General features: G+C 35.9%; 2 protein-coding genes across 7 annotated transcripts in view; one reads left to right on the top strand and one right to left on the bottom strand.

The window, feature by feature from the left end:
- Positions 1 to 13794, top strand: part of LOC145999265 (uncharacterized) — a 60705-nt gene that overhangs the window by 15588 nt on the left and 31323 nt on the right. For 2 of the 4 annotated variants that reach the window (XM_083136217.1, XM_083136202.1), the window contains exon 5: positions 1370 to 2096. The exons of 1 other annotated variant lie outside the window; for it this stretch is intronic. In XM_083136217.1, coding sequence (XP_082992343.1) covers positions 1370 to 1412 — 43 coding nt within the window. In that variant the 3' untranslated portion in view covers positions 1413 to 2096. Of the gene's footprint in view, positions 1 to 1369; positions 2097 to 13794 lie in introns of those variants that run through there. One more of the 4 variants, XM_083136206.1, reaches the window with a different exon arrangement.
- Positions 3583 to 13794, bottom strand: part of LOC145999252 (ATP-binding cassette sub-family C member 4-like) — a 92146-nt gene continuing 81934 nt past the window's right edge. For all 3 annotated transcript variants that reach the window (XM_083136190.1, XM_083136197.1, XM_083136195.1), the window contains 4 exons: positions 13310 to 13482; positions 6089 to 6218; positions 5138 to 5248; positions 3583 to 3760 (listed from right to left, as the gene is read on the bottom strand). In XM_083136190.1, coding sequence (XP_082992316.1) covers positions 3695 to 3760; positions 5138 to 5248; positions 6089 to 6218; positions 13310 to 13482 — 480 coding nt within the window. In that variant the 3' untranslated portion in view covers positions 3583 to 3694. The remainder of the gene's footprint in view (positions 3761 to 5137; positions 5249 to 6088; positions 6219 to 13309; positions 13483 to 13794) is intronic.

The following is a 13794-nucleotide window of genomic DNA, read 5'->3' as shown; positions in this document are numbered from 1 at the left end:
AGTGTAAGGGACCAAATGTCACATCCCCCTCCTCCTTTTGATGGAAAATTCTGGATAAACCCCTGCTCTGCCTAATAATGTATACCATGGATATACGTAGAAGCTCCTGGTCTGACTGCTCAGTACTTTGAGATGCAATAATAATAATAATAACACTAATGTAATACACTACATCTATTCTTAGTCCCACATTCCAGGTAAACCTTAATGATGATGATTGACACCAATAAAAGTAACAAATTGTTTTAATTCTTACCATTTAATTTGTGAAAGTTACGCAGAATTATTACATTATTACATGATGGTATAAGACGTGTTTTCAACTATGTTTATGCTAGGAATTTAAAACCATTATTGTTGATTTACATCTTAATGTATTGTTCTGGTGCCTTAATAATAATAATAATAATAATAATAAAAAATGATGTAAATAAATTTAGATATGATGTAACTAGACTATCAGCATAGTGTGGTCTATTGCAGCTCCCTGCAAGTAAAATATAGGGGGCCTTTAGTGAAAAAGTCATTGAAAATACTATAACGTATATAAGCAGTCCCAGACTCTAGTCTCCCCCCCCCCTTTCCGTCAGCCATGGTGGACAAGAAATGCTCTGCCTTGCCTTTCCACTTTTATTTGAAACATGCATATAGCAGGGAAGTAACATCCAGGAATTATTCAGACTGACGTGAATCTCTCCTTAAGTAAATTCAGAAATGAAATTGCCACTATTATCTTTTACATAAAAAAAGTCCCTTGCCTATTATTACTAATAATGAATAATATATTCAGGCACAAGTTTGTTTCCTGTAACCAAAGTCAACTAGGAGCTCCTGCTTAACTGTAGTTAGTGCTCTTAGGTTCTTACCCAAGTGAAAGCTCGAAATTGTTGGTATTGACAGCATGGGGACTATCATAGGGATATATGTAATAGGAAGAAATAAAATCGGACTTCAGTCTAGGAAAACAGGTAAGAATGGCGATGGGATTGGATGTACTGACCGGGCATCACTTAACTAAAAGCCATTTGGAAGAGCTTGGCCTGAAAAGGGTTGTTGTGTCATAAGTGACACTATGTTGAATTCCTGATGTTATACAAAATTTCAAGAGCATATAAACAACACTGTGGGGTCCCTAAATTTCGTAGCTATCTACCTTAGCTGCCATGACTCTGAACTAGACTTTTTTTTTTTTTGTAGAAACAAGTGGGTCCTCCAAAGAAAATGAACCTCTTTATTTCTCTTTTTTATAGCAATTTATTTTACATTAAAAAATTGGTTCTTAAATATAATGTAATTCAATTCTTATAATTTAATTGCCAGTTTACATGCAACTTAAGATGTGAATTTCTTTTTTTTATTTCTTTTTCAGAATAGAACCTATTAATCTAAACAGCTCTGCTTTTGAACTTTAGAATAGAACAGAATATCTGGACATGCATACAATCTCTAACTTACTTCAAACTGCACCACACCACATTATTAGTAGAAATTGGCATTTTATCCATTTACAAACCTGATAAAATTATATTTATGCTGAATGCTCATACCATGCCATCAAACTTTAACTGTGTTGATAGTAGTCCAAAGAAATGTAATCTAACTTAGAATTTTAATAATATTAATACAAAATTATTATAAAGAAGTTAAAATTGAAATGCTTTTCAACATTTTTTCTTAAATTATATTATTCATTGCATATTACTTGCAATATTCTATAACCTTTTACTTACATTCTTATATGTATACATGAAAACGTTTTTTGCACATTGCACAAAAATTGTTAACTTTACATATTGTTGAGCACATTGGAAGTTAATTTATTTCTTGTTCAAACTATCTGCTTACTTAATATTTAGTCAGAAGTTTCAAAAGTTGTTAGATTCTCATTATGTATCTCTGATCATCATGTAGAAAGGAGATTTGTACCTACAATGTACTCTTTATTATTTTTAAAATTAAACATATATTAAGTATTTAATATCATTGATTGATTATTCAATTCTTACTTCTTGTAAACAGTGTACTAACTGGTTAGCAGTGGACATCTTTACTTATGCTTGTCACCATATGACTTGTGTGGATATTAATGAAACTGAAAAGTTAAAATGCAGGCATCATACTTCAATATTACCGAAATCAGTTCATTTTGTAGAGGCACAGCTCACATATACGAAGCACGACTATTTGCCATGGTAAAAGAAACAATTAAAATTAATGGGGAAATATTACAATCAACACAAGATACTTGTATTCACCTCTGATTGAAGCTCGGGGAGAAGATATAAACTTTCTATGTAAATTAGTTATTACTAGAGCCTGGGACTTTATGTCCTATAAAACTGTAAAATATGTATGTAATTATGTCATATAAATTGGAAAATATGTCATGAAAAATTACAAATATGTCAGAAAAATGCTGAAATATTCCCAATAAAGTCAAAAATATGTACAACAGTACTCTCGAATTTCTCCCATACCCGATAGAGTAGAGTAGGGGCTGTAATATACCGAATGTTATTTTTACTTTTGGCTGATTTTTGTGAAAAGCGAAAAAGGCAAAGAAATGAAAACGAAACTTCTTTACTTCCCGTGCAACAATGAGAGAGAACATTTTTCCTCAATAATGTTTGCATGGCTTTCAATTGTCGGCTGGATAAAAAAAAAAGTGGGGTATTATTGTTCTGTACTAAGAAAAGACGGCACCTTTCTTCCTCCGTAATTTCCATATCCTGCCATCGACAATATGAACTATCTGTTGTGCTAAAGCTATGAAGAAAAAAATTACGAAATAATCGATTATGTGCGAGAATTACGAAATTATACAGAAATATGTCTTATTACAACAAAATTGAAGAAATATGTTGTAAAAATGCGAAATTGGTGAAATATGTCAAAGTATGCTTTGTCAAGTTTGTCTATTTTGGCTGATTTTCATCACATATGTAAAGATCTCACCCCAATATTAGATCCGAAGCCAATTGAAAAATATGTTATAACATAAAGTCCCGGGCCCTAGTTATTACCCTTCAATTTAGCTTGAATGAATGAAATAATTGATGATGTTTCAGACTAGATAGAACAATTCGGAAATACATTTATGTATTTTGGTAACTGAATTACTTAATATTTTTCATTCAACCAATTCTCAAAATTGAAATTTCTAGGTGGAGAATGTTTGTTCAAGCCTAGGGAATAGGCTGGGCAGGGAGTACTTTATAAAATTATCTGAGGAAGTGGTACCCCTACTAATAAAACTATATTCAACACATAGTTTTATTAATATGGTACCTACAATTTAAGAAGGAAATATTTAACACATGTTCAAACTTGTATAAGTATGGTAATATCATTATCATAATAGCAATGATAATTACATATTTGTTGTATCAAATGAAACCATATTCAGTGGCTTGCCCAACCCCAAATGTCACCACACACTCCTGCAAATAACTTAACTGATATTGGGAATGGTTTGAGCAATAATCACCTGCGATTGAAGTACTTAGGACCAATCTAACAATTAAAAATCATTTTATAATATTCATACTTATGAACAACAAAATAAAATGCAAAATATGAGAAACCACAACCCAAGTGTAAGTTTATTCCAAAATTTAAATAGAAAAACATACATAATTTTAATATTTGTCTGAACATTTTGTGGTTTTCTCTTTAGACACTTCCCTTCTTATCGTCACAAATGGGTATTTTGTATTTCAGTATCACTATCCTTTCCAGTCTGTTGCCTTCTATGATAAGACTGCAAAATGAAGGTCAAAATCACTCATTTATTAATTTTTAAAATCATGAAAGAACTAATGACACACTTACTGAACTTATGATATGCTACTGAAAAGTTTCAACCAGGGATTGAACTGGGTCTTTGTCATTCGATGCCTTTGCTCAACCACTGAGCTACCAAGCAGTGTCCCTCCCCCAAAACAAACACATACACATATACTAGCACACACAGAACTTTTTCAGGAGGGTGGGTTATAATTGTAAAGGTGTATGGTACATATCCGCATTCTAGGGAACAGGATGATAGCATAATATACTATTTCATATATTTGGAGCTCTTCACTCTATTAAAATTGTACTCAAATATAAATATGGTCATTTTAAGGGGTGTTGCATTTATCATTTCATTTTTTTCCATGTTCTTTAATGCCTTCATATGAACATTTTTATTTTCTTAACTATTTAGAGGGTGGGGGAGGAGCTGTAGCTATCCTTTTACAAAAACCCCTTTGGGGGTTAGGTTTTATGAGCTTTCATGTTCCCTTTGGACTTTACCCTTTGATTTCATGAATAACAGAATCATGATCCTGACACAATACATTTGTATGAACATTTTCAAGGGTATACATAGTGGTTTCCCACATGGTGTACTGGTAACGTCATCACTTTGTAATCAAGGTGTCTTGGGTTCAATACCTGGTCGATGCACATAGTGGTTCAGATCCACTTTAAAATGTAGATTCAGCCCCAATTATCCTATCTGTGCATAAAGTGGACTTAAAATAGAAACCTAAACTTAATCGCTGTTTAGTTACCTTCATCTGGAATTAAAAAGGAGCAATTTAACATTTTGAAATATAAATTTAAAATATGAAAAGCTGCTCATTCATGTTTCAGAGAATAAAAGATGTGGTTATACATTAACACGCTCAAAACAAATACTTATTTTATCAGGTTCCTTAGGGTAGGACGACATGGACCACCAAAATGTATAGAACAATTACAGGGGCATCACTTTGTAATCAAGAGATACAGGTCTAGGTCCCAGGTTCAATCCCTGGTGGAAACACATTGCACAGCAGTTTGGTTAGCAATTTGAACTGTAGGTCTAACCTGATTAGCCTATCTGAGCACAAAATGGACTTAAAGCAAACATTGATTGTGGCAATTATATGATAATGAGTTACATGAATAGTGTAAGTATAATGGAACACAGATTATATCCCGGATTTTACATATTTCATGGTTTTTACATTCAATCTCCATGACCCCAATGTTTTGGAATTTCCCTGGAGTTTGCATTTTCCTGCATTTTAAGTTTTTTCAACTTTGTTCTCTGAAAAACATGAGATTGAGAAGTATCTTGCCTAAATATAGTAGATATTAAATGACTTACTTGAGTTGCGATTTGAATTAAATGGGTGGATATGTCTTGTCCTGTCTGATTAACTAATTTCCAAAAGTACCCATTTGATTTTTGAAGGAGAACATATGGTTCATCGAACTCCTAAAAGTAGAACATTGCTTTTATTATGTACATACGTAAAGTCAGCATGGCTAGTATCTCTCTTAACCTGATTCCATAGAATCATTATTCAAAATCACACTTAGATATGAGATAGCACATCTTTCTTCTTGCAGAAAGCCATATGAATTCTAATCCAGTTGCATGAGGAAGGAAACATGTAATATAATCATTTTATGCAAATTTGAAAACATTTCTGTTTACACCCTGCCATAATTGCATGTTACTTTTTCACATAATTTTCTTACCATTTAGTGTGGCAAAACTCTAGGGATAAAAATGTATTGTACATGCTAACTTGTGCATAGATATATATTGATGATCGAGACTGAGTGAACACCAGAAATCACGACAATACATTGCCTCTCCACACAGTACGCTGACCCAATCATCCAACCGACAACTAGCATACCACTGGCTACCTGCAGATCCCACACCGACGCCACCACCTTGTCTCCATTCCTTCACGCATCCGTAGGTGACCAAATTGGCACAGCACTTACTACGCTTGTACCTTCAGTCATCACAATTAATAATAACTGTCCTTGTTTTATTGAATTATTTATAATCAGTTACATTCCGTCGACCCTGCAGGTTTTCAGTCATCCACTACTGGGTTGATTAGCTCTAACAGGCTGATGAAGCCATTAGCGATGGAGAAATTCCACTGCTTTGCCAGCGGTATGCTAGTTGTCGGTTGCATGATTGGGCCATCGTACTGTGTGGAGAGGCGATGTATTGTGATTTCTGGTGTTCACTCAGTCTCCCTCATCAATATGTATGTGTTTATACATTGTATTTATTTCAGGAACATTAACTTACCACTACAGTTCCATTCTCCAAAACCAATACTCTGTCATAGCTCATTATAGTGTGCAGTCGATGTGCTATAGTAATGATGGTACAATTAGAAAATTCCGTTTCAAGTATCCTCTGAACAATACTGTCAGTTCTGTTAACAAAAGTAAACATTATTTATTGAGTTTTCTAAATTTTTCAAATACATGTTTTAAACACTTGGTTAGGTACTTGTACCAAAAATACAGCATAATTAGGTGCTATGATAACTGAAAGAGAGTCCACCTACTTTGAGCCCACCCAAACAAATAATTTAATATTGATACATCTGACCCCTCCACAAATTACAGAAGAGTGGATGTTTCCAATGTCGACTACTTACATAATTTTAACCTAATTTTACCTAATTTTGGAAAGAAAATGTGAAAATTATGAAGCTAATACAATTTAGTCACATAAAAAGGTTTCCATGATTATTTTCTAATTACTATTACTTCACATGTCTGTAATCCTTCATCCTACTTGATGACCTAAACCTTTATTTGTGCCTCCCAGAGGTGCCCACAGGGGGTGATTATGGTGCAGGTTGCGCCATCGAGATTTTTGGGAGGATTTTTTACCTTCAAATAATATAAAATTCAACATTTACATATTTTTCCAAAATATATGTAAAGATTTTACACCTTAAATGCACCATATTTAATCCATTAGATGAATAAAAGAAAGTGTTCAAGGGTATTATCAAGTGGGTGGGGGGTGAAATATCCAACTCTTACATATTAAGCCCTAATTGACACTTTGGGGGGGAAGGGGTCTGAATTAAACTTTGGGGGGACAGTATCCAATTAGAGGTCTTAGATTATGGCGGATATTTTAGTTAGAAGGGATTGAGCATTAAATTGAGGGGTATCCAATTCTTGTGTATTGCTATTGTCTTATACTGTTGCGAAAATTCTGGTGTGTGTAGACAGAATTAATTTTTTGGAGGAGGTAATATCCATTGTTCAAGTCTAAAATTGGCATGGACATTTTGGTGGTAGGAATGAGTATTAAATTTAAAGAGGGAGAGAGAGGAAGCTCTTGATAAAGTGTTAAATCTTAGATTGTTAAGGGATTTCTGTAGTGGAGAGAGAGTTCGAACATTAAATTTTGGAGACTGAATTTAGCGATATGGTATCCACACATTTTTAACCCCGAACATGCCAAAAGAGAAGCTGGAAAAGACTAACTATCTCAGGATCCTAAGAAAGTATTGACACCCCATTAAAATAATATTCTTGAAAGCCTGCAAAGAAATGGATGTAAAATTTTCCTTGCTCGCTTCCCTCGCTGTCATATGTTGCGTGAAAGCGTGTTTGGTGCATTACTGAAGTGAATGTGAAGTTTTATACTACTGTATAACTCCATTACAAGACATAAGCGATATTCTCGATATTAATTAATAACATCACTTCTTAAGATATAATGCTTTGTTTAGTATACTGCTTAATTTAGAGCAGATGCATCATTTGGAACAAAAATGTATTGATCCGCATTTCTAACTTGTCTTCATGTCAGATGAAAATTTTACTTTAGCAAGTTACCTTTGCACTGAAGATAAAATCCACTTAATTATTGTTATGAGTTACTAAAATATATTTACCCCTAGAAAACATAATGATTTCTTTGAAAGAAAAACCGTATTATGTTATCACCGTGAGCATAAGAATTTCTAGCTAGGTTTCTGTAATGTCTTGCGAAACAGAATCGGTCATGCAGCTGGAGCATGTTATTTGGTTTGCCAAGGTTGAATTTTCTATCTTTATTTTAAGTTGTGGAACAATTTATGTTAAATACTCAAATTGTGAGTTTTATAAACCCAGTCACGAACACTATTTATATACATATTTACATAATTTAATTTACTACATTTAACCAATCAATGTGCTAGCTTCAAGTTTTTTCGAAAATCGAACAATAAATAAATATGGACAGTTTAACATGGTATTTCATTCAAATTAACATAATATATTATGTATTCAACAAAATATGGTGCCTCCCTGATGTGGCATAGTGGCAATGTCACCACCTTATAATCAAAGGGTCCCAGGTTCGATACCCTGTGGAGGCACATTGCGCAGTGGTTCAGATCCCACTTTAAACCGTAGGTCCAGTCACAATTAACCTATCTGTACATAAAGTGGACTTAAAACAACAATTCAACCAACCAACTAACTAAATTTATTTGAATAACACTGTATGAATGCTGATGTGCTGTGGTACTTCTGTTCTTATCAGTGGCAGTGATTAGGGGGGGGGAGGAGGAGCAGTTGCCCTGCCACTTTTGCCCCCGCACTATGCTAAACCATATCTACCAAGGGAAAGTAAACTGTCCTTGCCCCCTCCCCCAGTTTTGGAACCCAATCGCTGCCACTGGTTCTTATAACAACATCCTTTTTTAAAAAAAATTTCAAATTTTAACTATATATAGTATTCATGAAAAGTAAAGCTGCCTTCTGCATGTGTGGAGGTAAAGCCCCACACATTCGCAATCTCTGACATTTTGTGGAAGTGATGTGATAAGCACAATGCTTCAATTGCCTTTATCTCCCCAGAGGGTTCCCCAGATACCCACTTATTAGAGGCTAGGTGAACCCCAGAGTTTCTCCATGCAGGAACATCATTGTGAAAACTCCAACCCAAAATTATCCATCCTGGGAATTGAACGTGAATTTCCCACATGACAGTCAGACACCCTACCAACTGGACCACATCAGCACTCTATATCACTGTTTCTATTTTAAAACTCTGAATTATTGGTGGGGTGTGGATCATATCCCTTCGCTTCCGAGTCTGTGATGACAATGCAAATCGTTAAATTTCATGTTCTGTAATTAAACATTACTTTATTCAAAAAGAGTAAATTTTACTTTGTCCTTTATTGTGTTGAAAATACAAACACTAGAGTGCTGCATGGGATCACTTTCACTCGCTCAAACTCGTTTGAGTCTCCTACGCTCAACTACCTCACTTGTAGTGGAATGATTATCAATGTCCCTAATAAGCAGCACTGTCAACCCAAACCCCATACATGGAAGGAAACCACTCTATGCAATTACAATTATAAATCGTAATTCCGTATATTATTATGTAAGACTCAAATACAATGTACAAGGGTCGTTCAAGGTTGACCCGGATTTTCGTACGTAAAAAATCGATGGATAGCCGGATCATGATGAAATGTGCGGGTGACGTAATGTATTCCTTCGCGAGTAACTAGCGCCCGGCATGACGTATTTCGCTCATGCGCAGCAATTGCAGCGAACATGGCGGCAAGCAGTGTGTCTGTGGCTGTGGAGCAGCGGTGTGTAATCAAATTTCTCGTGAAGGAGAAAGTGAAACCAGCTGAGATTTTCAGACGATTGCAAGCACAGTATGGTGAACAAACGATGTCACGGACCAGAGTGTACGAATGGTGTGAGCAGTTTCTTGAAGGACGGGAGCTGGTGACAAATGAAGCGCATGGACACATTCGCCCAACTGCAGTCACACCAGTGAATATCGCATGTGTTGAGCAAATGATTCTTGAGAACCGGCAAGTAACAGTGCGGAATATTGCTGCCGAGGTGAATATCAGTGTCGGGAGTGTTGAGACAATCATTCACGACTACTTACGCTTCCGCAAAATCTGTGCAAGGTGGGTTCCCCGCCAGCTGACATTCGATCAGAAGTGGACACGCAGGACGGTCTGTGAACAGCTTCTGAATCGGTTTCGAGCAGAAGGTGATGAATTGTTGCAATCCATCATCACGTGTGATGAAACATGGTTGCACAATTCAACCCCAGAGACCAAAAGACGCAGCATGGAGTGGCGGCATAAAGGTTCCCTGACCCCCAAGAAAAGCAAAATGCAGCCGTCCGCTGGAAAGATCATGGCAAGTGTCTTCTGGGACATGAAGGGCGTTATCCATGTGGATTTTATGGACAAAGGGAGCACGATTAATGCCCAGTATTACTCCACATTGTTGAGTGGTGCTGTACGAAAGTTCATTCGCAAGAAAAGACCTGGGATGTTGTCTGGAAATGTCATTCTTCTCCATGACAATGCCCGCCCTCACACGGCCAATGTGACAACAACAACTCTGGCCGACATGTGCTGGGAAGTTCTGCCCCATCCCCCTACAGTCCGGATTTAGCCCCCAGTGATTATCATTTGTTTGCACCCCTTAAAGACCATCTGGGAGGGAAGAAATTCATGACAGATGAAGCACTGCGGAGCGATGTCCTCCAGTGGCTACGACAACAACCAAGTTCTTTCTACGCCAAAGGAATTTGGGAGCTGCCAGAACGATGGCAATGGTGCCTCGGCGCGCACGGTGAATACTTTGAAAAACTGACATAGTTTGATGTTTCTTCTGCTACCTATTTCCTCTGCAGAAATAAAAGTCCCGGTCAACCTTGAACGACCCTTGTATATGAAAGTATGCAATATCTACAGACCAAAACACATGCTGACAGACCTGCCTAAGCAATTAAAAATATCTTATCATAGTGCAACAAGTACGTGGACACAGGGGTACCCATCCCCCCCCCCCCCAAAGGCCAATGGTGCAATCCCCCCAAATCTCATCATGTATCCCCCCAAATCATGTGGTAATCCACATGAAGTATTTAATTACGATAGCGTGTCTACTGAAAGTAACATTTTTTTAAGCTTTATTGAACACTATACTTGATCTGCCCATCGTCCTTAAACAGAGGTTTCCATCCCCCAGCTAGACTGTGGATGCATTACCCCTCAAAATATTTTGGCGAATACGTAATAATTCATTTTATTTTAATACAATAGCCTGTTAAACTGTCCATATTTGTTAATGGTTCAAATTTTCGAAATAACGGAAAGCTAGCAATCTCAAGTGTCATAATTATATAAATATGTATTTAAACAATGTTTGTGGTTGGAGAACAAGATTTCAATAACCCACAATTTGGGTATTTAACACCAAGTCTTATACAACTTAAGATCGAAAATTACAGAACCCTAGCTAGAAATTCCTAACACCCTGACGAGAATATAATAAGGTGCCTCCTTCAAAAAACTCACCCTGTCTGCTTGGGGTAATTACATTTTTTTTTTAGAAATCCATAGCAATAATTACATGGATTTCATCTTAAGTGCAAATTTCACTTGCTAAAGCAAAATTACCCTGCAACAATAAGTTAAAAATTCGAATTTGACACTATTTATTTTCCGGTTTTATCGAGTAATGTGCAAGGCGTTACTATGAAGTACACAGTTAGTACAACTATTGCAGCATAGCCTACAGGTAATCAATAATACAATAATATTGCTAATAGAACCATATCATCAAACTGACTCACCTGCTTTAAATTGAGCAGTATACTGACACTAAACATTATATTTTAAGAAATTATATTATTAATAAATATCGAGAATATTGTTTATGTCTTGTAATGCATCTACAGTATAATTCTTCACAATCGTCTCATGAAAATGCCAGACACACATTTTTGTAACGCAACATGGTGAGCGAAGTGACCAAGAAAATATTTATATCCATTTCTTTGCAGGCTTGCAAGAATATTAATTTAATGGGACTTCAATACTTTCATAGGATCTCTCGATATTTACTCTTTTCCAGCTTCTCTTTTCTCATGATCGGCGCCAAAACGTGCACATAATATATCGCTAAATATAGTCCCCAAATATAATGTTCGAACGCTATAGAAATCCCTTGACAATTTAAGATTTTACACTTTATTAAGAGCTCCATATCTCCTCATCTCAAATTTAATATTCAATCCTTCAACCTAGATATTTCCCTCCAAAAGAAAAAAATGCAAACCAAATTTTCCTCTACAATCTCAGATGTAATATTAATACACAAGAGTTGGTTATCCCCCAAATTTAATGCTCAGCCTCCCCCCCCCCTTAACTAAAATTCCCACGATAATCTAAGATTTAACACTGATATTCAATAGTCGGATATTGCCCCCCTCCCCCAACGTTTAATCCTCAATCCCCCACCAGAATCCATGTGTCGATTTAAGACCCAATGTGTAAGAGTTAGATATCCCCACTTCCTTAAGGCTCGGCTGGAACTTTGGCATGCGAATGGGCGATTTTTTTCCAATTTTCCTCTCCATTCGAATTACATATGCTTAGAATTCCTTCTAGAAGATTGACGTGAATTTTCGTGTAGTTTTCTTTCACTGTTGTCTAGATATTATCAGTAGTTTAATAGACTTATGTAATCACGAAACTATTGATATCTAGACAACAGTGATAGAAAACTACACAAAAATTCACGTCAATCTTCTAGAAGGAATTCTAAGCATATGTAATTTTTCATATTTTGAAATATCCAAGAGGTTTTCGAATGGAGAGGAAAATTTGAAAAAATTTGCCCATTCGGATGCCAAAGGTCCAGCTGAGCTACCCGTTACAATTTCCTTGGCAGTCTAAAATTTGCTATTTATGTAAAAGCAATGGATAGTTAATAATGTAATTCAACTTGTGCCAAATGCTGTGCTGTTTCACATCAAATTTCCAATCCCCCCCCCCCAAAAAAAAGTTGCTTGGACATAACGTGAGTCCACAACCCCACCTGTGGGCATCACTACCTCTAAATACTTCATCTGCATCTAATGGATTAAATATGATGTACCTAAGGTGTAAACGTCTTTACATTTATTTTGGAAATAATATATAAATGTTGAATTTTATATTACATTAAGGAAAGAATCCCCCCAAAAATTTCGATGGTGCAGTCTGTGCCATAATCCCCCCCTGCGTGGACATCATTGTTCACTTACCAAAAAGGATAATAATATTCTATGAAATAAGAAAATGCAGTTGTAACATTCAATAACATCATTTTAATGTGACAATAATCGTAGAAACAAAATGTCACCCTAGGTAGTTTCAGCTCATAATCATGTATTTTATTTTCACATATCCCTGTGTATTGTAAGATGTACAAAACTGAATTTTAACATGGAGATGATGTCCACTTAAGTTTCAATTTCACTGTGTCTTTTACTTCACGATCCATATTTGAGGGCCCACTACCACAGACATCTAGCATTGCCCATGTGAACTATCTAGCACTCGAGCGAAAAGGCCTCATTGCAGGGCACATATATATAGATATGACGTCAACGGCATATTTTGACAGCGTGGATTGTCATTGTGAAAACTTAAAGAAAATATATTTTGTAAGAACACGCGTGTAAACTACTTACTTTGGATCTGCATTAGCAGTTGCCTCATCCAAGACTAAAATTTTGGAATTTTGCAAAATTGACCTGCAGAAACAAATGAGCTGCTTCTGGCCTGTACTTAGGCTGCATCCACTGTTGGATATTTCAGTACTTAAACCAGCAGGTAGATCGCTCACCACCTTGTCCAACTGAACCTTGAAATAAGATAAAAGCAGTGAAACTTATTGACATGCCAAAGATAGGGTTGATGGTAGTTGTAGCCCCTCTTTACCCCGCCACCAGCTCTCCTAAAGGAAACATCTGACATGAAAGCAAAATGTAGCACTGAATTCAAAAAGAAGCCGTAACTCACCCTCCTCCTCTCATGAAATATCACTGTATAAGCTCTTATAAAGCTTTTTCTTTTACTGAGTTCTGAAGAGGTAGAAGTAAAATACAGCCACTAACCTTCACAAAGGCAAGACACAAATAAAAATAAGATTTTATACAAAAGAAAAATAACAATG

The sequence above is a fragment of the Lepisma saccharinum genome, chromosome 1 (assembly GCF_977018435.1).
Source record: "Lepisma saccharinum chromosome 1, izLepSacc3.1, whole genome shotgun sequence".
NCBI lineage: Eukaryota > Metazoa > Arthropoda > Insecta > Zygentoma > Lepismatidae > Lepisma > Lepisma saccharinum.
The sequence above is the reverse complement of the archived record's forward strand: the minus strand, read 5'-3'. Positions and strand labels throughout refer to the sequence as shown.